The sequence below is a fragment of the Dendrobates tinctorius genome, unplaced genomic scaffold (assembly GCF_039654945.1).
Source record: "Dendrobates tinctorius isolate UK_male_01 unplaced genomic scaffold, ASM3965494v1 ptg000089l, whole genome shotgun sequence".
Taxonomy (NCBI): Eukaryota; Metazoa; Chordata; class Amphibia; order Anura; family Dendrobatidae; genus Dendrobates; species Dendrobates tinctorius.
This window is the reverse complement of record NW_027361757.1, coordinates 5930235-5955210: the sequence shown is the minus strand read 5'-3', so window position 1 is coordinate 5955210 and position 24976 is coordinate 5930235. Positions and strand designations below refer to the sequence as shown.

At 39.6% G+C, this 24976-nt stretch overlaps 1 protein-coding gene across 1 annotated transcript in view; it reads left to right on the top strand.

Annotated features, from left to right (window-relative positions):
• The window catches only part of ADAMTS14 (ADAM metallopeptidase with thrombospondin type 1 motif 14), a 296983-nt gene that overhangs the window by 73780 nt on the left and 198227 nt on the right, over nucleotides 1-24976 (top strand). The window contains exon 4 of the mRNA XM_073585783.1: nucleotides 1556-1752. Within this exon, the coding sequence (XP_073441884.1) occupies nucleotides 1556-1752 (197 nt within the window). The remainder of the gene's footprint in view (nucleotides 1-1555; nucleotides 1753-24976) is intronic.

Genomic DNA, 24976 nt, shown 5'->3' with positions numbered 1-24976 from the left:
GCCGGGAATGCAGCGCTGGATGTTGGAAGGTAAATATACCCCGATTTTTTATTCTTTTTTTATAGGGCTATGGTACCCAGGGCCTGGAGGACAGTCTCCTCTCCTCCACACCGTGGGTACCAACCAAACATGAGACGCTTAACTTCCCGCATGATGGGCATAGCCACATGCGGGAAGTAAGCGATTCTCATGCATTCCTATGGGTGCGGAATCGCGGCAATTCTTTGCGATTCCGCACAAAAGAATGAGCATGCTGCGATTTTTTCCGCTATGCGATTCCGCCGCGGAAAAAACCACAGCATTAGCACAGCATGTGCGGAATGCCATAGGAATGCATGGGGGGTGTTCTGTACACGATTTTTAAACGTTTTCGCAGCGTTTTAGCGCCGAAAATCGCTGCAAAAACGCTTAAAAATCGCTACGTGGGCACACAGCCTAACTCTCTTCTTGGTCACCTTTGGCATTTCATGGTTTTCGGTTGTTTTGGTTGGTTCTATCACTGTAAGAAGAAAAATGCCATCTTAACATACTATAGTGCTTACTTTTCAAGATAAAAGCTAATATTTGCTAATTGTTTTGAAATATATTCTTTATGTATTCTTTTCTATTCCGGAGAATCCCTTTAACAATGTTTCCAGGAATATGAATTAATGGCCTTTTCTCAAAGTTCTTTGGCAATATACAGCAATCAGGAATTCACTATAAGATTGGTAGGGGCTCCAACTCCAGGCAGTCAGAAAAGGAAAAGGTCTGTGGCACATTTTGGAGTACTGCTATTCCTCAAATGTTCCAAACAAAACCCTTCATACATACAGTACATGTGGCTGTGCCTAGTGCTGACATTTAATCTCATTTCTAAGGATAAGCTATCAATGTTTATTACTGTAAAATCCTTTGAATCCTTTGAAACCACAGTTGCCTCAATTTAATAGTTACAACTAACATTGCCCCAATGTTAGCCCATTGTGAACATGCACTTTACATCATAGAACCATTGAATGTTAGAGTTGAAAGGGACCTCCAGGGTCATCGTGTCCAACCCCTGCTCAATGCAGGATTCACTAAATCATCCCAGACAGATGTCTGTCCAGCCTCTGTTTGAAGACTTCCATTGAAGGAGAACTCACCACCTCTCGTGGCAGCCTGTTCCACTCTTTGATCACCCTCACTGTCAAAAAGTGTTTTTCTAATATCTAATCAGTATCTTCTCTCTTTCAGTTTCATCCCATTGCTTCTCGTGTTTCCATGTGCAAATGAGAATAAGGATGATCCTTCTTCACTGTGACATCCCTTCAGCTATTTGTAGACAGCTAATGTACATAAATATATGCTATTTTCACCAGTTTTTGGATTTAAGTACTTAAGTGTTTGTGCAATTTTCTAAAATCTATTAACACATACATATTCATGTTACAATAAAAAGATTTAAAGATACAAGGCGATTCACAATCAAAGATATTATGTGTAAATGTACAGTGGAAGTCGCCATCTAGGACAATACTTGTGTAATGTCTATATTGTACCATAATTTGAACCCCCCCCCTTTTAATTTTAGTTGCAAAGAGTGAAGTGGGGGACCTCCCGTCTGCGCTGGATTCAGTGCAGGATAGTTTATGGGACATCGAACGCAAGAAACGTCACGCCAAGAAGGATGACTACAACATAGAGGTGCTCCTAGCAGTGGATGATTCTGTTGTGCGCTTCCATGGAAAAGAGCATGTGCAGAACTACGTCCTCACCCTTCTGAACATAGTGAGGTTTTTATGAAAATTTCTTTATTCTTGAAATTTGTATATTGGCTTTTTTTTTTGCTATACTGAATGTGTGCCATACTTGTTTATGAGAATTAGAAGATAATGTTTTGAGCTCATATCTGTCAGCTGAGTTGTCGCATATTGATGTATTTTTTTCGGGGGGCTGTTTGTGAAGTGTTAAGCCAGTTCCTTCTCTCTGCTAATCTGCTAGTATCAATGAGGTTAGTCACATAGTGCTCCACATTTTCATCACTTCTACAGAGCAGCGTCCACTCAGCTGTGTTGATGGGGCGTTTCTGTCACTGTCATGCTGATTGACAGCCTCCTCCTTGCTGCCTAACTGTGGGGAGCCGGCTGTCAATCAGCATGACGTCGGCAGTGATGCCCACTCAAAAGACCAGATCGGAGGAGAAAAAACTTCTTTGGTGACGAGAGGTGAAATGAAGCATGGGGATCGCTGGTTAAGTCAACAAACTGTCGCCAGGCAGAACAGGCAGGCAGTTAGCAACTACCTGCCTCTTAGTTTTTAGCCCCTTACACAAAAATATTACAAGTCCTGGATAACCCCTTTAAGTGAAAAAATGCATACATAATGAAATGAAATGAAATAAAATACAATTAATGCAAAGGAATGGCTAGATGTCTGAAAATGTAAACATTTGTAAATATTTTTTGCTTGCAAGTGTTACCATTGAGTTCTTTGTTTATTATGGGTGTGCTGAATTGTCATTTACTTCTTTTGGCAACTTTAAAGGAACCAAAAAACTTTAAACGAAAATTAAATTGATATTTTTGTAATTCTGCCATTAAACTTTTCAGATGCTCGCACTGGTCCAGTTCCCATAATTTTTATAGGCTTAACTGGAAATGCCAATGGTATCATCGATGTTTAGAATTCTAGATGTAATACTTATCTGGGCACCAGATGCTGCCTGTAGAAAAATTCTTTCCGCTCCATTGTCCTTCCTTCATTTCTCATTTTTTTTCCCATAGCTTCAGACTATTTTTATTACTTGTAATCTTAGATCATGCATCGAACATAATGCCATATCCAAGAGAAAGCTTACTGTTTTGAAAAGGTCTTCTATCTATTAAAGTTTCCACCCTTACCTCAACATGTTGCAAAGTTGCATACTACCGTATTATTTTTATTTATTCTCACTTATATAGCGCCATTAATTCCGCAATGCTTTCCAGACATTATTGGCACTGTCCTCATAATCTAGATTCCCTATCAGTATGTCTTTGGAGTGTGAAAGGAAACCGGAGAACCAGGAGGAAACCCACACAAACACGGACAGAACATACAAACTCCTTGCAGATGTCTGAACCCAAGACCCCAATGCTGCAAGGCTGCAATGCTAACCACTGAGCCACCTATATGACCACCTACAATTTTATTAGCGTGTAAACAATGAATTTTTGAGAACCATAAGCAATGTTATTAGGGATCTCATTTACAGGGGCCAGAATCCTTGAAGATGTAATTCAAGTCTCTCCTTAAAGTCTAAATGAAAATATTTTTGCTGTTAGACAGCCATGGATTGTGAATTTTTGTACACACTTTGTTCTTTATGACACTGGTAAATTGTGGGCTGCATCACTACAGTGAAGAAAATACATTAAAGGGAGTCTGTCACCAGGATTTGCTATAAAATATAGAGACAGAGAACCTGATTCCAGTGATGTGTCACTCACCAGGCTGCTTTACTGCAGTTTTCACTGTTTTCTTTGCTACAAATCCAGCAGTTCTCTGATTGCTGAGCTCTGTATAACTCCGTCCACACCACTGATTGACAGATTTCTGAGTACACTATATATATTTTATTTTTTTTATTTATTTATTTTGCTCATCTATATAGCGCCATTAATTCCACAGCGCTTTACAGACATTCTTGGCACTGTTCCCGATGGGGCTCACAATCTAAATTCCCTATCAGTACAGTGGGGAAAAAAAAGTATTTAGTCAGCTACCAATTGTGCAAGTTTTCCCACTTAAAAAGATGAGGGAGGCCTGAAATTGACTCTCATAGTTGTGAGCTACCTATGATGTCAATTACAGGCCTCTCTCATCTTTTTAAGTGGGAGAACATGCACAACTCGTGGCTGACAAAATACTTTTTTTCCAAAAGTTTTTGGTAGAAACAAAACTCGCCATGTTTGGAGGAGACAGAATGCTGAGTTGCATCCAAAGAACATCATACCTACTGTAAAATCGGTCTTCTCAGGTGGGGGGAGGCGAAGCCCAGTTCACCGCTCACTGCTCTCCTCTGCGCTGCCCTCTGCACTGCTCTGTGCCAGCGCCCGACTGACCTTTTTCGTGTGCTTTTTACTTTTTCTTCTCCCGCTGCTGCACGTGCTTTCCCAACTCTCCTGGGGCAGCCGGAAGGTCCGCCCTCCTCAAGCCTTACCCCGGGAACAGGAGATGCAGCCTATATAGTTTCGGACCCGGCATGCAGGTATCCGCGGTCCGGTCAACCTCCTTACATATTACATATTAGTTAGAAAAATTACGATATCTTCTTGCTTTGTTTTTCTGTCAGATGTATATGTTATGTGTATTATTTTTTATGAGGGGCTAAGGCAGACTGAGGGCCATGCATCTAAGCAACACACTGGTATTGGGGCATAGGTTGAAATTTTACCCTTTTTATATGTCTTTCACTAGTAATTATATGAGGGTTTGTGTATAAAATTTGGGAGGTGTAGGTGTTAATTTAAGGGGTTAAATCGTTGTAAAAAATAGCGAGGGCTCCCGCGGTAATTTGTCAACCCGAGAGGTAAAGCAGGTGAGTGAGGGCAGATTTTAATAGCCTTGAGAGGGACCCTTGTTTTTGGCCCCCCCGGCTACAAAAATCTGCCCCCAGACACCCCAGAAAAGACGCATCTATAAGATGTGCCTTTTCTGGCACTTATCCTCTCTATTCCCATTGCCCTGTAGCGGTGGTGAATGGGTTAAAATAACAAAGGGTTAATGTCACCTTGCGATTGGAAGGTGACATTAAGCCAATTAATAATGGAGACAACTATCCATTATTAACCCTAGACTATGAAACGGTTAAAAAACACACACAGCCTCCCTGGCTGCCCAGAGATGAACTAATAAGCGTGGGAAAGTTTCTGACTTTTTTCCCACGCTCATCAGTTCACCTCAGGTCAGCCAGGGACTCCCACTGATGTCACTGAGGCTGCGGGGAATGACTAAGTCATTCTGAAGTAGTTTACAGTGGGGCTGGGACATGACTGAACGGCGGAGAGGTAAGGATATTGTTACTTTTTTATGTTTTTTTGCAGATCATGGTTTAATTTTGGAATAGCAGAGTAATAAAAATTGGTCAAAAACTTGGTGTCTTGATTTCATTAAAAGACTTTTTAATTAATGTCTGTGTGAGTTTCTTAACCATTTCATAGTCATGGGTTAATAATGGATTGGTGTCTTATTGACACCTCTCCATTATTAATCAGCTTAATGTCACCTTCCAATCGCAAGGTGACATTAACCCTTTGTTTTTTTAACCCATTCGCCACCACTACAGGGCAATGGGAATAGAGAGGATAAGTGCCAGAAAAGGCACATCTTATAGATGCGCCTTTTCTGGAGTGTCTGGGGGCAGATTTTTGTAGCCGGGAGGGGGGCAAAAAAACAATGGTCCCTCTCAAGGCTATTAAAATCTGCCCTCACTCACCTGCTTTACCTCTCGCGTTGACAAATTACTGCTGGAGCCCACGCAATTTTTTACGATTTAACCCCTTAAATTAACACCTATACCTCCCAAATTTTGCACACAAACCCTCATCTAATTACTAGTGAAAGACATATGAAAAAACATGAAATGAAATGGTTTACTGTATGTAAACCATGTGTCATTTCATGTCGGGTTTTGGAATGATTTTAATGAAGCCAGCAAATGTTTTAGTGGCTATTCTGCTATGTAGAACGATCTATATATATAAAGCTGAGTTTGTGTGTTTGTGAATCAAGCCCCACTCCCATTATGATGTCATAATGGTTGCCATAGCGATGCTGATGTCATAGTAGGTTGCAATGGTGACGGTTATGTCATAATAGTTGCCATGGTGACTGTCATAATGGGTTGCCATGGCGACAATGATGTCATAATGGGTTGCCATGGCTGCAATGATTTCATAATAGGTTGCCATTTTGATGTCATAATGGTTGCCATGGTGACTATGATGTCATAATAGGTTGCCATAGCGTCAATGATTTCATAAAGGTTGCCATATATGATGGGTATAAGGGCACAGGACTATGGGATGGAGGATAATCATTATAATTTGTTGGACTATGGGATGGAGGATATGTATGATGGAAATATGGGCACGGGACTGTGGGATGGAGGATATATATGTTGGGCTTATGGGCATTGGACTATGGAATGGAAGATGTGTGATGGGTATATGGGCACTGGACTATGGGATGGAAGATATGTATGGGTATATGGGCTTGGGACTATGGGATGGAGGATGTGTGATGGGTATATGGGCACTGGACTATGGGATGGAGGATATATATGATGGGTATATGGGCACGGGACTATGGGATGGCTGATGTGTATGATGGGTATATGGGCATGGGACTATGGGACAGAGGATGTGTGATGGGTATATGGGCACTGGACTATGGGATGGAGGATAATCATTATAATTTGCTATAACCAACCACAGTTAGTTACTATGCCCGGGCAACACCGGGCTTTTCAGCTAGTATGAAATATAAATAAATATATATATATATATATATACAGTGGGGCAAAAAAGTATTTAGTCAGTCAGCAATAGTGCAAGTTCCACCACTTAAAAAGATGAGAGGCGTCTGTAATTTACATCATAGGTAGACCTCAACTATGGGAGACAAACTGAGAAAAAAAAATCCAGAAAATCACATTGTCTGTTTTTTTTTCATTTTAGTTGCATATTATGGTGGAAAATAAGTATTTGGTCAGAAACAAAATTTCATCTCAATACTTTGTGATATATCCTTTGTTGGCAATGACAGAGGTCAAACGTTTTCTGTAAGTCTTCACAAGGTTGCCACACACTGTTGTTGGTATGTTGGCCCATTCCTCCATGCAGATCTCCTCCAGAGCAGTGATGTTTTTGGCTTTTCGCTTGGCAACACGGACTTTCAACTCCCTCCAAAGGTTTTCTATAGGGTTGAGATCTGGAGACTGGCTAGGCCACTCCAGGACCTTGAAATGCTTCTTACGAAGCCACTCCTTCGTTGCCCTGGCGGTGTGCTTTGGATCATTGTCATGTTGAAAGACCCAGCCACGTTTCATCTTCAATGCCCTTGCTGATGGAAGGAGGTTTGCACTCAAAATCTCACGATACATGGCCCCATTCATTCTTTCATGTACCCGGATCAGTCGTCCTGGCCCCTTTGCAGAGAAACAGCCCCAAAGCATGATGTTTCCACCACCATGCTTTACAGTAGGTATGGTGTTTGATGGATGCAACTCAGTATTCTTTTTCCTCCAAACACGACAAGTTGTGTTTCTACCAAACAGTTCCAGTTTGGTTTCATCAGACCATAGGACATTCTCCCAAAACTCCTCTGGATCATCCAAATGCTCTCTAGCAAACTTCAGACGGGCCCGGACATGTACAGGCTTAAGCAGTGGGACACGTCTGGCACTGCAGGATCTGAGTCCATGGTGGCATAGTGTGTTACTTATGGTAGGCCTTGTTACATTGGTCCCAGCTCTCTGCAGTTCATTCACTAGGTCCCCCCGCATGGTTCGGGGATTTTTGCTCACCGTTCTTGTGATCATTCTGACCCCACGGGGTGGGATTTTGCGTGGAGCACCAGATCGAGGGAGATTATCAGTGGTCTTGTATGTCTTCCATTTTCTAATTATTGCTCCCACAGTTGATTTCTTCACTCCAAGCTGGTTGGCTATTGCAGATTCAGTCTTCCTAGCCTGGTGCAGGGCTACAATTTTGTTTCTGGTGTCCTTTGACAGCTCTTTGGTCTTCACCATAGTGGAGTTTGGAGTCAGACTGTTTGAGGGTGTGCACAGGTGTCTTTTTATACTGATAACAAGTTTAAACAGGTGCCATTACTACAGGTAATGAGTGGAGGAAAGAGGAGACTCTTAAAGAAGAAGTTACAGGTCTGTGAGAGCCAGAAATCTTGATTGCTTGTTTCTGACCAAATACTTATTTTCCACCATAATATGCAAATAAAATGAAAAAAAAACAGACAATGTGATTTTCTGGATTTTTTTTTCTCAGTTTGTCTCCCATAGTTGATGTCTACCTATGATGTAAATTACAGACGCCTCTCATCTTTTTAAGTGGTGGAACTTGCACTATTGCTGACTGACTAAATACTTTTTTGCCCCACTGTATGTATGTTCTATATCTATTCTTTAGTTTCTTTATTGAACCTGTCAGTGTGATTTTACTGTATTGCAAAATGAATTGCCGGCTTTTGGTAAAGGACACCGGATGCGACTTTCTCGCAAGTCACACTTGTGGTCCGTATGTAATCTAATTTTTTCTCGGCCCCATAGACTTGCATTGGCAAGTCCGATCCGATAGACGGTGACAATCGCAGCATGCTGTGATTTTCTCAGCCCGATTAAAACCGCCGAGAAAAAATCGGATGATGGGAGCTGCCCCATAGATTAACATTGGGACGAGTGCAATGCGATTTTTTTATCGCATTGCACGCATCCATTTTTTATGCTAGTGTGACTCCGGCCTACTCAGGAGAAATTGCACAACAATTTTTGAGGTCCATGTTCTCCTGTTACCCATGTAAAAATAAAAAAATTTGGGCTAAAAGAACATTTCTGTGGAAAAAAACAGATTTTTTGTTTTCATAATTTAAGGTTATACATCTTTGTGAAGTGCTTGGGGGTTCAAAGTGGTCACCACACATCTAGATAACTTAATTGAGGGGTCTAGTTTCCAAAATGGTGCAATTTTTTCAGAAATAAATGCAAGTCATTTCGCAAAAATATTACCACTATTATGAAGTACAATATGTCATGAAAAAACAATTTCAGAATCAGTGGGATCAGATGAAGCATTCCAGAGTTATTACCTCTTAAAGTGACACTGGTCAGAATTGTAAAATTTGACCTGGTAAGGAAGGTGAAAACATCCTTAAGGGGTTAAAAATCCTTTTTAACTTTCATCTTTGATAAACTTTCTACCATCTTTGCAATATTGTCTTTATTCCCCCTTTGCTGTCATAATTGTATTGGGAGGAGAAGTAGTTTTAAATGATGAAAGTAATAATTGTGCAGCCATTAGCCACCGCATGGGAGTGTATTTCTACATGAATGCTTAACCCCTTACTGACCAGGCCTGAAGGGTACATTACTGTGTAATTTCTACTACTTTTTTCAATGCAAATATAGATAAAAAATATTTTTAGTTTAGTTTTTTTTCTGCTCATGTTTCATACTGAGGAACCCATTGAATATATTCATTACGTCATTAAGGTTGTATGGATGATTAATATGTGTATGATTGCTCTTTTGTTACATGTATGTAATAAAGTGAATTTTTTGAATAAAAAAAAATATATACAGTATATATATATATATAAATATATATTACATAGATTGGCTCACAAGAGATTATAAAATATCTGAGGTTAACATATATTTTTTCTTTATTTTACATATTTCAATGTAAATGGGGCATCCATTGTAGACCTAGTGGAAATAGCCCACTACAGTTACACAAGTCACTAGCAAAGCTAATCTCGGTCTTCTAAGACCCTGAAGCTCTGCTATGCCTTCAGATACCCAGGGATCATGTAATTGTCAGGTCTTGCAGAAGAATTTTCACTGCTGATTCTTTTATTCACTGTATTGCTAGCGTTTATTGAGTGCTAGATAGCCGGCAAAAGAGAAGTCTGAAGCAACAAGAAACTTCTGCTTCTGGCTTCTCCTTAGGGTCCCTGATTGGACCTGCTCCTGTAGATTGCATTAGCAGCAGTTTTAACCCCACACCTTAAGTTTACAGTAGCACGTGTTTATAGCCAAGGACCAAGCACCACAAATTAACAGAGCTTAGTTATTATCATATTAATACTGAAAATGGAATACCATATGGAAATTAGCAGAACATTGGTTTTTAATCATCCAATGAGACCCACAGCCTAATCTACAGGGTGGGCCATCTATATGGATACACCTATATGGATACACCTAAATAAAATGGGAATGGTTAAAGTGGATTGGTCATCATGGGCCAGTTGAATGGCCACCAAGGTCTCCTGATCTGATCCCCTTAGACTTTTATCTTTGGGGTAATCTGAAGGCAATTGTCTATGCTGTGAAGATACGAGATGCGCATTATCTGAAACAGCGGATACTGGAAGCCTGTGCTAGCATTTCTTTTGAGGTGTTGCTATCAGTGTGTCAAGAGTGGGAGAAGAGGGTTGCATTGACAATCCAACACAATGGGCTGCACTTTGAACACATTTTATAAATGGTTATAAACTTGTAACTAACTTATGAAAGAATAAAGTATTGTTAAATCCAAGCACACCATTGTTTTTCTTGTGAAATTCTCAATAAGTTTGATGTGTCACATGACCCTCTTCCCTATGGAAAAAATAAAGTTGGATCCAAAATGGCCAACTTCAAAATGGCCACCATGGTCACCACCCACCTTGAAAAGTTTTCCCCCACCCATATACTAATGTGCCACAAACATGAAGTTAATATCACCAACCATTCCCATTTTATTTAGATGGATTCATATAGATGGCCCACCCTCTATTATGTCTCAACTATATTAACGTACAAGTTTTGAGTTGCATCTAAGAGCCTATATACAGTATTATCTCAGTTTCAATTTGATTTTATATAGAGGTAAACAGAAGTTATTTTCTCATGGAATCCAGAGTTCGGGAAAGAAGAAATTGTTTCATGTTCCATTGGGTGCCATATTATGGAGTTACATGAAGTCTAATACACCAATATGAAGTGATACCAAGTACCAAATATGTACGCATGAAAAGAAAAACAGTTCGTCAGCCACAGTTTTTTCTTTAAATTGATGTACAGTTCTACAGTTGTACAAATGAAACAGAATTTTGATGAAACTTGCCCTCCAGGAAAGTAACCTACTCATACGTATAACATACACTTAATCATAGAATCATAGAATGGTAGAGTTGGAAGGGACCTCCTGGGCCCTCTGGTCCAACCCCCTGCTCAAAGCAGGATTCGCTAAATCATCCCAGACAGATGTCTGTCCAGCCTCTGTTTGAAGACTTCTATTGAAGAAGAACTCACCACCTCTCGTGGCAGCCTGTTCCACTCATTGATCACTAACTGTCAAAAAGTTTTTTCTAATATCTAATCTTTGTCTCCTCCCATTCAGTTTCATCCCATTGCTTCCACTCTTTCCTTGTGCAAATGAGAATATAGATGATCCTTCTACAATGTGACAGCCCTAGAGATATTTGTAGACAGTTATTAAGTCTCCTCTCAGTCTTCTGTTTTGCAAGCTAAACATTCCCAAATCCTGCAACCTTTCCTCATAAGACAGGGTTTGCAGACCGGTCACCATTCTTGTCGCTCTTTTCTGAACTTGCTCCAGTTTGTTGATGTCTTTATTAAAATGTGGCGCCCCAAACTGGACACAGTATTCCAGATGAGGTCTGACCAAAGAGGAGTAGAGGTCAATAATGACTTCACGTGATCTAGACTGTATGCTTCTGTTAATACATCCCAGAATTAAATTTGCCTTTTTTTGCTGCTGCATCACACTATTGACTCATATTTAGTCTGTGATCGATTAGTATACCCAAGTCTTTTTCACATGTGCTGTTGGTTAGCCCTATTCCTCCCATTCTGTATATGCTTTTTTCATTTTTATTGCCCAGATGTAGTACTTTGCATTTTTGCCTGTTTAAAACCATTCTGTTTGTTGCTGCCCACTGCTCCAGTTTATTTATATCATTTTGAATCCTCTCTCTCTCTTCTCTAGTATTAGCTATCCCTCCTAGCTTTGTGTCATCAGCAAATTTAATCAGTTTACCCTCAAATCCTTTATCTAAATCGTTGATAAAGATGTTGAACAATACAGGGCCCAGGACAGAGCCCTGTGGTACCCCACTTGAGACATTCTTCCAACTGGATGTGCAGCCATTTACGACCACTCTTTGGGTCCGATCACTAAGCCAGTTATGAATCCACCTAACAGTTGCCTTGTCCATTCCATACTTAGTCATTTTTTCAATAAGGATTGTGTGATATACTTTGTCAAATGCTTTGCTGAAGTCAAGATATACTATATCAACAGCATTTCCCTGGTCCACTCAATCAGTGATTCTGTCATAGAAGGAAACTAAGTTAGTCTGACATGACTTATTAGTTACAAACCCATGCTGACTCTGTTTAATCACTTCATTCTTATCCAGGTACTGACATACATGTTGTTTAATAATTTGTTCAAAGATTCAAAGATCTTTCCTGGTATAGAAGTCAGACTCACCGGCCTATAGTTGCCTGGGTCCACCTTCTTCCCCTTTTTGAAGATAGGAACAACATTTGCTCTTCTCCAGTCTTCTGGGACTTCTCCTGTTCTCCACGAATTTTGAAAGATTATGGAGAGGGATTCAAAAATTTCTTCTGATATCTCCTTCAGTACTTTGGGGTGTAATTCATCTGGACCTGGAGACTTGAATTCATTTAGGTTAGCTAAGTGTTTCCTCACTCGCTTTCTGTTTATAGATATCCTGGATTCTTCTATTCCCTTAATAGGACAGTGAAGAATAGTTGATGTTACATTTCCTTTCTGAGAAAAAACAGATGCAAAATAGGAAGGAATTTAAAAATTCGGCCTTCTCAACATCCTGTCATACCATTTCATCATTTTCATCCTGTAAAAATCCTATAGCATCTTTGACTTTTCTTTTACTTTTTACATATCCCCAAAATCCTTTATTATTGCTTTTGACGTCTCTTGCAAGCCTCAATTCATTGTCAGCTTTAATAATCTGATTCGTGCACTGCAGGTTCTGCAGACAGCATATTCTTCTTTAGATATGCCTCCCTCTTTCCATTTTAAAACATTTCTTTCTTCCTTTTTAGCATGTGATTAAGTTCTGTGTTCATCCATCCTGGTTTCCTTAAACGCTTCCTATTCTTCCCTCTTTTCGGAATTGTTAACAATTGTGCTTTGAGAATTTCATTTTTCAAGATTTCCCATCCTTCCTGGACAATTTAAGGATATCTAGCCATTGGATCCCTCCAATTCTCTTTCTGAATCCCTTAAAATCTGCCTTTCTGAAATCTAACCTTGACGTCTGAGTCTTCACAGGTCTTCCCCCTCTAGTTATCCAAAATTCTAAAATAGCATGGTCACTACCTCCTAGAGTCCCAGCCACTTTTACCTCCTCAACCATTTCCTCCCTGTTTATAAGGATTAGATCCAAGGTAGCAGTTCCCCTTGTTTTCTCCCCTGCCTTTTGGAAGATAAAGTTGTCAGCAAGAGAGGATAAGAATTTCCTTGACCTGTTAGTTTTGCCTGAGAAAGATTCCCAACAAATGTCTGGATAGTTGAAATCTCCCATGACAACTATGTCATATGTTTTGGAGAACTTGGCTATTTAATGCATAAAGAGTTCATCCATATCTTCAGCTTGAACAGGCGTTCTGTAGTAAATGCCTACAATGGTGTCCTTTCCATTGTTCTGTCCTTGTATTCTTACCCAGTTTCCACAGAACTCCCAGTCTCTGAAGCTTGGATCTCTGTGCAGATATAAGCATTTTTAACATACAATGCAACACCTACTCCTAGTTTATCAAGTCTGTTTCTTGCAAATAAGTTGTATCCTTCTAGCCTTGTATTCCATTCATGTGTATCGCCCCACCAAGTTTCAGTGATTACAATGACATCATATTTCTTTTCCTGCGTTAGTAGTTCCAATTCTCCTTGTTTGTTGCCCATGCTTTGTGCATTAGTATAGAAACATTTTAGTTTGTGATTGGTTTCTCTTTCTCCAACTTTTTTATTATTTAGATTTTTTTGTCTTTGTTCTTTCCTCCCACTTCTAATAGCAGATTTCTCAATAGCATTTGTCAGGTGTATGGCTTTGTCTGGCCTTTTGCTTCCCTTCCCACATTGTTCTAGTTTAAAGCTCTCCTGATGAGTGTTGCAAGGTGACTTCCAAATACATGTTTTCCAGTCTTCGTAAGGTGCACCCCATCTCCAGCAAGTAGTCCATCGTATAGGTAATTCACTCCGTGATCTAGAAATCCAAATCCTTCCTGATGGCACCATCGACGTAGCCAGTTGTTCACCTGCAGAATCTTATTCCACCTCCTTGTTCCATGGCCATCCACTGGGAGGATGGAAGAGAAGACCACCTACGCTCCCAGTTCTTTCACTTTCTTTCCTAAGTTTTCAAAGTCACTGCAGATGGTTTCCAAGTCGTTTGTCCCCACATGTATTAGCAGGAATGGGTAGTCATCAGTAGGTCTGAAGAGTCTTGATATCCTGTCAGACACATCTTCAATTTTTGCACCTGGAAGACAGCACATTTCTCTTGAGGTTATATCCGGTCTGCAGATAGCGGCCTCTGTTCCTCTCAACAGGGAATCCCCCACTTCTTTGGACAGTTACCATATATCATAGTATGATGACCACGGATACAAGTTATAGAACCAGTTAACCAAAGTACACAGTAAAGAGGATTATACAACTGCTTACCACTATTAAGCTGTTACATTTAAAATATACTACTATTTTCAGAAAAATATGACTAAAGGAGCGTGTAGTTTGTGATCCTAGAAAGTAATGAGGAAAAGCGAGGAGGGCAAGATAGAGTTGTATAGAGAAATGCTTGTCAGCTGTGATAAATGAAGCCTAGAATAAGGCCACACAGCTAACAGTAATCCTTATAGAAACAGTCAGCATGTAGCTGAATGGTTAGAAACACATATATTCTTTGATAGCTTGTTGGATTACTATATGTAATGAAATAGTTAGTAAATGGATAGCCCTATGAAATCGTGCCCATAAAAGTCATATAGGAGCAAAAGTTAAAAATAATTGAAAAACAGTGCATAAGCTTCAGTGATGCTCATGAGACTGCATACTGATACCTCCCTCGCCCACCCACAAACACACACACATGAAATAATAAGCCCGGGGCCCCCTAAGGATGTATACCTAATAAGAAAGAAAAAAAGAGCATACAAGTATACCCAAGGCAATGTAATAACAGCAAGTGAATGAAAAAATTGAACCAATATAATTCAACCAGAAAAAGTGCTGCGGAATATGTCGGCGCTATAGAAATAAAATGTATTATTATTAGTTATTATTATTATTATTATTAACCAGAACATTGGAATTCCAGTCATGAAGCGGAAGGGGCACATACAGAGCTCTCTCTGCTGCAATCTGATCAATAGTTGTCATAAATGGAACCAAAACATCAATCCTTATATGCAACATGCTATTCTATTCTATATTTGTGGCCATATTAGTTTCAGTAGTTCTTGCAGTAGGATGATTAGTTTATACTTCTCTTTTTTAATGTACTGGAAATCAACTACAATGATTTATTTTCAAAACTGCACTCCCAACAATTATTTTGACATATGTATTGCAGCATACTGTAATTTTATTGTGTATGTCATGTGTATACCTTTACAGTTGGACTGTCTACCATGTTGATTTCTTCTTCCTCCTCTTCCTGGGAGTTGATCCCTATTAGGGCGTCAAGTGATAGATCAGTGACATAAACTGCTGTCAACTGCAGGGTCTCCATTATATACTATGTGATACAGCTTCATCCTGTATCCCCTGCCTCCTGCTTCTGACAGGTTTCTTCCTATGTCAGTACTAACAAGTAGAAGGCAGGGGAGCAAGGCTGATGGTGCATTTCCCATGATACACTGGAGATTCCACACACAGCAAATAGTCAGTGTAGGTTTGAGGAGTTTTATAACTCGGTGTGATTTCAGCTATAGGAGATTTTATGCAACAATCCTCTTGTATTAAGAATAGGCATTCCTTGAGATACCATGTTCTACCATAGAAGCAATGATTATAAAGGAAGGTTTATTGTCTTAATATATAACTTACAGCGAACCTGTCATCAAGATTTTGCTAAGTAAACTACAGGCATTGACTGATTAAAATGATACCTGGGTTGAAGAAATCCATCTAGTGGTAGTTGTTAATCTTTGTTTGCAGTTTTGAGTTAATGAGATTCTCGCGCTTCGGGATGGGTCTTTTTTTGGTTCTTTGCACCTCATCATTGTGACTTAAATTACAGGTCACAGAAACTTCAGTTACCTGATTCCTATTTTAAATACTGCACTTGTGCAGTTAATAGTGTGGTCTTTTAAAAAAAAAAAATTAACTTCAGCAAAATGGCGCCAGCGGCACATGCGCAGTAACATCTATCACATGTATGCACCACTGGCACCATTTTTCTGGAGCCAATTTTTTTTCCTCCACTGAAATGGCGCTGGAGGCAGCTCATGCACAATTACTTCTGTCTTCAAGCATTGCTCTTTATCTGCGCAAGTCCCACCCACGCATGCGTTGCCGCCATTTTGCTGGAATTAAATTTTTTTTTAAAGACTACACTATTAATTGCACAAGCACAGTATTTAAAATGGGAGAAGGCAGTCATTTAAGCCACAATGATGACACTGAGACCAGAGCACCAAATAAAGCCCCCCCCACAGGCTGCTCCGAAGTGTGAGAATCTCATTAATGCAAAACTGCAAACAAAAATTAAACAACAACCACAACAACCACTACTGCCTGTAGTTTACTTATCAAAATCCTGATGACATGTTTGCTTTAATGCAGCGTGCTATGATTATTTTTCTCACAGTATTATTTTAAATCATTAGGAAAAAAAACATTTATGTGCACCTGCATGGAACCAAATGAACTTGGAGAAGCATTAGTAGCACATAGAAACTAATGTATCAGCAGTGTATCATTGTACAAATAAAGTGTACAATGATGTTAGTGGATGAAACTTCATTTCATGGGTACCCCTTAATTTGTTGAGGATTGCTGTGCCATTGTCATTTAATGAAAGGACTTTTTTCAACATCAGATGGAGTTTATGGCTCTTGCCACATGGTTTTATTTGGTCACACTTCACTTTATATTTGCACATTGGAGGAGAAGCAAATTTCTAGGCACGCTCTGATCAATTAAACCACCAAGAAAAACAAATGCTTATAATACCGCCATATAAGGCTAGTTTCACACTAGCATTTATTCCATGCAGCGCATGGCGCCGCTAAGCCCCGCCCCCTGTCGGCTCCCTGCCCGCCCCATCCGGTCATCGCCGCCTACTATAGCACATGGACACATGCGATCTGCATTCATTTGGGCACCACATTTTAAAAAAGACATCAACAAACTGGAGCAAGTTCAGAAAAGAGCGACCAGAATGGTGACCGGTCTGCAAACCCTGTCTTATGAGGAAAGGTTGCAGGATTTGGGAATGTTTAGTTTGCAAAAGAGAAGACTGAGAGGAGACTTAATAGCTGTCTACAAATATCTAAAGGGCTGTCACATTGTAGAAGGATCAACTTTATTCTCATTTGCACAAGGAAAGACTAGAAGCAATGGGATGAAACTGAATGGGAGGAGACACAGATTAGATATTAGAAAAAACTTTTTGACAGTTAGAGTGATCAATGAGTGGAACAGGCTGCCACGAGAAGTGGTGAGTTCTCCTTCAATGGAAGTCTTCAAACAGAGGCTGGACAGACATCTGACTGGGATGATTTAGCGAATCCTGCTTTGAGCAGGGGGTTGGACCAGATGGCCCAGGAGGTCCCTTCCAACTCTACGATTCTATGATTCTATGATTCTATGATTCTATGCGCACCCTATCTTTAGCATAGGGTGCATAGATCGTGTGCTGGCCGTGCGATAGTAGGATTTTAGCATGCGCTGCGCACTTTTGAAGATGCACCGAGCGCGCCAAAATGCAACATGCTGCGTTCGGCGCACACGGGCGCACCTTCAAAAGTGCGCAGCGCACGCTAAAATCCTACTAGCGCACAGCCAGCGCACTATCTGCGCACCCTATGCTAAAGATAGGGTGCGCAGATCGCATGCGTCCATGTGAGATAGTAGGCGGCGATGACCGCATTGAACACATTGTTCAATATTGCAAAGTAAATGAACAGTGATAAAATAAGTGGTATATATAGTGTTAAAGGACTGGGTATATCCCACCCCTAAGCATAAAAAGTAAAAAATATCCCCAAAGTGTCCAAATGTGTAAGACTACTCCCATAGAGCAGAAAAAGGAAGAACTGAAAAAATCAACTATTTATAATCAGCTCTAAATAGTCTAAACCACTCCACAAAATCAAATAAAGTGCCACAGTGCAATTAAAAAAGGAAGGGGGAAGACTTCTTACCCAAATAGGTCCTGCAATATACGTGGTGTGTTGTCTATAAATAATTTTATGTGAATTTTAAAAACTTTTTAATGCAATAAACTGTCAATTTTTTGAGCATTCTAAACATCCTTGTGTACTCTCTTTCTCTGTGTTTGAACGCTCTGATCAATGTAGTGTAATGGTCTATGTACATAAAGCTTTCACAAGTAATAAAGTGTGTCCTGACGTCCCCTTAGAGCGCAGAGTAGAAGCAGCCGTATGGAAACTTACATTTTTATGAAAGGGTTGGTCTGAAGAGGTTGCAGCTTTTTATATGATGTTGCTGTTTTGGGATTTCTTCTCATATCCAAGTGCATTTCTGGGATTTGGAGTTGGCTTTATGTTTGTTTCATTCCAAAGAGGTGAATGAATGTACAGTCAATAGATTTGCCCTGTACAATGGGTTGTGTTATTTTGTATTTTTATGAAAGGCACGATTTGTATTAAATTTCCTTATTTTATGTTATTTTGTGAATATTGACACCACGTACAAGTTATATTAATCATTTGGGAATATTCTGATAATGTATATGCATGCATATACATAGAATGTATACAGAATTTCCATAGTTACATTAAGTTAGGAAATTGAAAATGTTTGCAACTACCGTATTTAAAATTGTATTTAAAGTACCGTAGCTTCAAATACAGACTTGAACCAAGTATGTCAGCACAAGATTGGCTCTTTGTTCTAGTTTTTATATGATAAGACCCCTTCTATCACATTCTTATACTCCTTAATAGTACATAGGTGTTATTTTCATGACACAACCTTTTTAATGGAGCTGTCCACTACTTAGGCCTGTTTCACACTTCCGTTTGTCACCATCAGTCAAGATCCGCCGATTTGCAAAAAAAATGGATCCGCCATTTTGCTTGGCGGATCCGTTTTTTTTTCCATTGACTTGCATTACCGGCGGATCTTGACGGATGGCCATCCGTTGGATCTGTTTTTTTGCGGATCCACCAAAATGTTGGCGTCCGCCAACATGCCTGGACGGACAATGCAACGTTTTTTCGGGCGGCCGTATCCGCATTTTACATTGCGCATGCCAGGAGGACTTGCCTCGGCCGCAAATTTAACCCTAAACTCTGTTCTCTCTCTCTCTCTCCCCTCGGGCTGTGGTTCCTTTAAGATTCTTCCATCCCCGGATCCGTTAAAACAACGGTCCGGTGCCAAACGTTGAGGTCAGTACTGGAACGGATCCGCTTTCCGCCATTTTACCGGATTTTAACTGACACAAAAAACTGATGTGTGAAACAGGCCTTAGAGAACCCTTACTCAGTTATCATGTCTGCCTCGGTAAAGTAACATTACACACTCACCTCCAGTACTGGCGCCATTCCAGTGGGGTCAGCACTTGCTCTCCTGGGGATTACTCAATATCTTGCGATCCCAGTCAGCACTGGCTTCACTTTCCTCGCCTTTGGACATATTAGACATCAAGAGGAAATGATTGGCCAGCCACATCTCTGACTTCCTCTTGATGACTGATTTGTCCTAAGGGGGAAGAGTGAAGCCAGCGCTGATTGGCTGCAGGGTTCGTATGATATACCAATATGACAAGATCCCAGTGAGTGCCGACACCGCTGGGATGGTACCAGGACTGGAGGTGAGTATAAGTGTTGCGTACAATGAAAACAGTAAATTGTAAAGAATTTAGTAGGGTATGTTCATATGTCACATATTTGTAGCACTTTTTACCATGTATTTTTGCATTGAAATATGCAGCATTTTACTGTCCCAACAAAGTGAGTTAGATTTCTGAAATCTCATGCCCATATTGTTTATTTATTCCTTGCAGATTTTAAGCTGTTTCACATCTGCAGCATGTCAATTCGTTAAGAATTTTTGCAACGCGTTTTAGGCATTCTAATGCATAAAAAAGCAAATGCATCAGTAACACACACAAAAACAAGGTGGTTTTTATACAGTTTTTGATGTAGAAATATTTAAAGTGTGCACATACCCATAGTGTTTTATGATCATCAATATCATGAAACCGCTTAATTTTAATTTTAAATTAAATTAATTAGCTTAAATTTAATTGAATTAACTTTTTTATGAAAAACAAAAGAAATTCAAAGTCACCTGTTAGTCACATGAATCAGAGCTTTGCTGCACAATTGCAGTCAGTAAATTATCGCAAAAAAGTTATTTCCTATAAATAACCGGTTCAGGGGTATACAGTTCAAATTAATAACAGTACAGTGGGCACCGAAAGTATTCAGACCCCTTTCCATTTTCCACTCTTTGCTTCATTGCAGCCATTTGGTAAATTCAAAAAAGTTTTTTTCTCATTAATGTACACTCTGCACCCCACCTTGACTGAAAAAAACACAAATGTAGAAATTTTTGCAAATTTATTAAAAAAGAAAAACTGAAATATCACGTGGTCATAAGTATTCAGACCCTTTGCTCAAACACTCAAATTTAAGTCACATGCTGTCCATTTCCTTGCAATCCTCCTTGAGATAGTTCTATAGTTCTACTCCTTCATTGGAGTCCAACTGTGTTTAATTAAACTGATAGGACTTGATTTGGAAAGGCACACACCTGTCTATATAAGACCTCACAGTTCACAGTGCATGTTAGACCAAATGAGAATCATGAGGTCAAAGGAACTGGCCAATGAGCTCAGAGACAGAATTGTGGCAAGGCACAGATCTGGCCAAGGTTACAAAAGAATTTCTGCAGTACTCAAGGTCCCTAAAAGCACAGTGGCCTCCATAATCCTTAAATGGAAGAAATTTGGGACCACCAGAAGTCTTCCTAGACCTGGACTTCCAGCCAAACTGAGCAATTGTGGGAGAATAACCCCAAGATCACTGTGGCTGAGCTCCACAGAAGCAGTCGGGAGATGGGAGAAAGTTCCACAATGACAACTATCACTGCAGCACTCCACCAGTTGGGTTTTTATGTCAGTGTGGCCCGACGGAAGCCTCTCCTTAGTGCAAAACATATGAAAGCCTTCATAGAGTTTGCTAAAAAAACATTAAGGACTCCCAGACTATTAGAAGTAAGATTCTCTTGTCTGATGAGACGAAGATAGAACTTTTTGGTGATAATTCTAAGCAGTATGTGTGGAGAAAACCAGGCACTGCTCATCACCTGCCCAATACAGTCCCAACAGTGAAACATGGTGGCGGCAGCATCATGCTATGGGGGTGTTTTTCAGCTGCAGTCACAGGGCGATTGGTTGCAATTGAAGGAAATATGAATGTAGCCAAGTACAGAGATATCCGGGATGAAAACCTCTTCCAGAGTGCTCTCTACCTCAGACTTGGCTGAAGGTTCACCATCCAACAAGACAATGACCCTGAGCACGCAGCTAAAATAACAAACGTGTGGCTTCAGAACAACTCTGTGACCATTCTTGACTGGCCCAGCCAGAGCCCTGACCTAAACCCAATTGATCATCTCTGGAGAGACCTGAAAATGTCTGTCCGCCAATGTTCACCATCCAACTTGATGGAACTGAAGATCTGCAAGTAAGAATGGTAGAGGATACCCAAATCCAAACATGAAAAACTTGTTGCATCATTCCAAAGTAGACTCATGGCTGTACTAGCTCAAAAGGGTGTTTCTACTTAATACTGAGCAAAGGGTCTGAATACTTATGACCATGTGATATTTAATATTTTCATCTTTAATATTTTTACAAAAATTTCTACATTTCTGTTTTTTTCAGCCAAGATAGGGTGCAGAGTGTACATTGAGAAAGAAAAGATATTTTTTGAATTTACCAAATGGCTGAAATGAAAGAAAGAGTGAAGAATTTAAAGGGGTCTGAATACTTTCCCTACCCACTGTATATACATAAACAAGTCTAACCAAATTACCCAGTAAAAAAAAGTGAAATTATATTTACAAAAAAAAAATCTATTTTTATTGATACATAGTTAAAATAAATGTGAAATGGCAAAATGGCAAAGGCGCTAACCCATGAGGGACACACATTTCTATATATTTTTTACATGGATATACCGTATGTAAATCTATATTAATCGTAGTCATAAATTTGAAACAGGTAATAATAGGTTGTTGATTAGCACTTATTTTTATGGTATATATTCTTTGAATTTTTTTCAGTTGCTAGGTTATTTTTTTTTAGAAAGGAATAAATTGCTGAAATAATTTAAAAATGATATCAGGCAATGAATAATAGTAATCAATGAAAAAAGGTGTAAATATTTTCAAAGAGGGGTATATGGAGACTGTCAGAGTCTTTACATCTCATCCCATATACCACAAGAGTAGACTGTAATGGTAAACTGTCCTCTAAACAGAGTAATACAGCATTTTATTAAATATTCATTTTCTTGGTTCATAGATAAACAAAAAGTGCTTTACAGTACATGTTTAAAGTGCAATAGTGCTACAAATAAACAGTCGAAGACCTGCTTTACCTATCAAACAAGCCACTGGGTACAGTATGTAAATATAGAGCTGCGTCCCTCTGCCATCCGAAGAAGCCAGGCACAATGCGCGTCGTGGCAGAGGGTCAAAGTAAGTGCTCAACAACCTATTACCTGTTTCAAACTTGTAACCACGATTTAAATAGATTTCCATATATCTATATAAAAAATATATAGAAATGTGTGTCCCTCACATTTGCTGTTTTAAATTTATTTTAATTATGTATCAATAAAAACTAAATTTTTCATTAATGTAATTTCACCTCTAATTACTGGGTAATTTGGTTAGTCTAGTTAACGGATATACAACAATTGCAGTCAGGTATGCTTTTTTCCGAAATGTTTCAGTACTTCAGAGAAAACTCTCAATCCTGAATATTTTTCAGAGAAAACATAATTTAAAGATCCAAATGAGGATCTTAGGAAGAGACCTGACCTGTCTAGCTTCACCTGATTAATAGGTTTATTGATAGGTGTTTTTCATGTTTGTACATTGGGAGAAACCTGTCAAACACTTGGTGCTGGGAGAAACTGATGGGGCAATGTTGAACTAGTCAAGACTCTGCCAATGGTCCCCAACCAGATCTTTAATGCCACCAAGATCCGATTCATGTTTCCCATGGTTTGGGGAAGCATGAATCAATTGACAGGTTCCAATACACAATAAGAAATGTAATGTATTTAAAGTTGAAGAAGAATATTTTCAACTCCTTTCCTCTATTGCAAATTAGATCCTCTACTAAGTACCATAGACACTTGTCATGAAGGGGTTGAATAATTCTGACACTGCTGCAGTCATTAAAAGTGTTTTTTTTCCTTAGTGTTGAATTTGGAGGCAGGGCTTGCTCCATTAGTTTCACTGAGATATTTACATTGTTCTTGTTTGACTAGTGTATTGCAAACAGAAGAAAGTTTAGTAAATGTTGGAATAGATCTAATCATTTCTATTTCAATTGTACAAAGTTTATCAACATGTTAAAGTCTATGTGTAAGTTATGAAGTCTGATGGTGGATACGTCCATTGTAATAAATAACTTTTATATAGTTCCAAGATGATTGGTTTGATAACACAGAAATGCAGCTTTCTGATGTGAACTTGATGGTGATGGGTTTCTTACTGATGTGAAGATTAGCAGATAAGAGATTAAGAGACTGCCCGAAAACAGGAAATGAATAGATAGAGGAATAACTTCTACAATCTGTTCTGATCCTTTTTAGGGAGAGAAAGAGAAATAGACAAGTGTAGTGTGCACATTACCGTATTCTTATCTCTGAAATGTAATTTCCTGACCAATCTGTCTAGGTTCAGCTTCTGAAACAGCACAAACATCCCTCTCCTTCATTTCCTTGTAGCTCATTCTGCAGAACTAAGGAACAGGGAACATTTGTTCCAAAAACATTTAGGACCCTGAGGGACTAATGGGGAACAGAGAACTGTGTTTTACATTTTCACTGGCACGTCTCCAGTTACCAATTGTATTCAAGCCTGCGTGAAGGCATGTATTGTGCGCTGATGATTACCTTCTAACATCTTTTAGGAAAATATTGATGCTTTTAAATGCTTTCACCTCTTCTCTTGTATCTGAATAATATTCCATTTATAAGGTTTCAATGTCCCATAAGAGTCTATCTGGATTGACAATGACATTAGACTTCTTGAACTATCACTGAGTATCCATGTGAATATTACAGATGTTCGGGCTAAGTGTAAAGGGGGCTTTACACATAGCAATATCGCTAAAGCATCACCGATTTTGTGACGCAGCAGCGATATTGCTAGCGATATCGCAATGTGTGATACTTACCTCCGACCGGCTCCCCTGCTGTCTGTCGCTGATCGCGCGAGATCGTGCAGCTCCATTTCTCGTCGGGCGCTTCCTGCTGGGCTTCCTGCTGGCGCTGACCAGCGACGCGCGGACGCGGGCGACAGGATGTCAGGATTGCCGCGTCTGAAAGGTAAGTAACAACCGCTGCTGCGTCGCTACGTCGCTGTGAGAGCTGCCTGTGTGGCAGCTCACTAGCGACCATTTAGCGATGCACCAGTGATCCTGACCGGGTCGTATCATGGTCGGGATCGCTGGTGCATTGCTAAATGTAATGGGGCCTTTACACTCCAGAGCAAACTGTAATAAAATGAAAGGCAACGGGGTTTTCAAAACCATGCTCCTAAAATGGAGCGATATCTGTCTATAATTCAAGGCTCACTAGAAATATCTACGTTTGAGACTCAATTTGCAGTTTACAAAGAAGAAAACAAAACTTGCCCAGACCTGTTTCCCACACTGCTGGTACATCAGGGAAATCATTTTGAATTATAGTGTGGTCCTCCCATAGTTCTCTACAGCTATGACATTTTATAGATTAAATTAC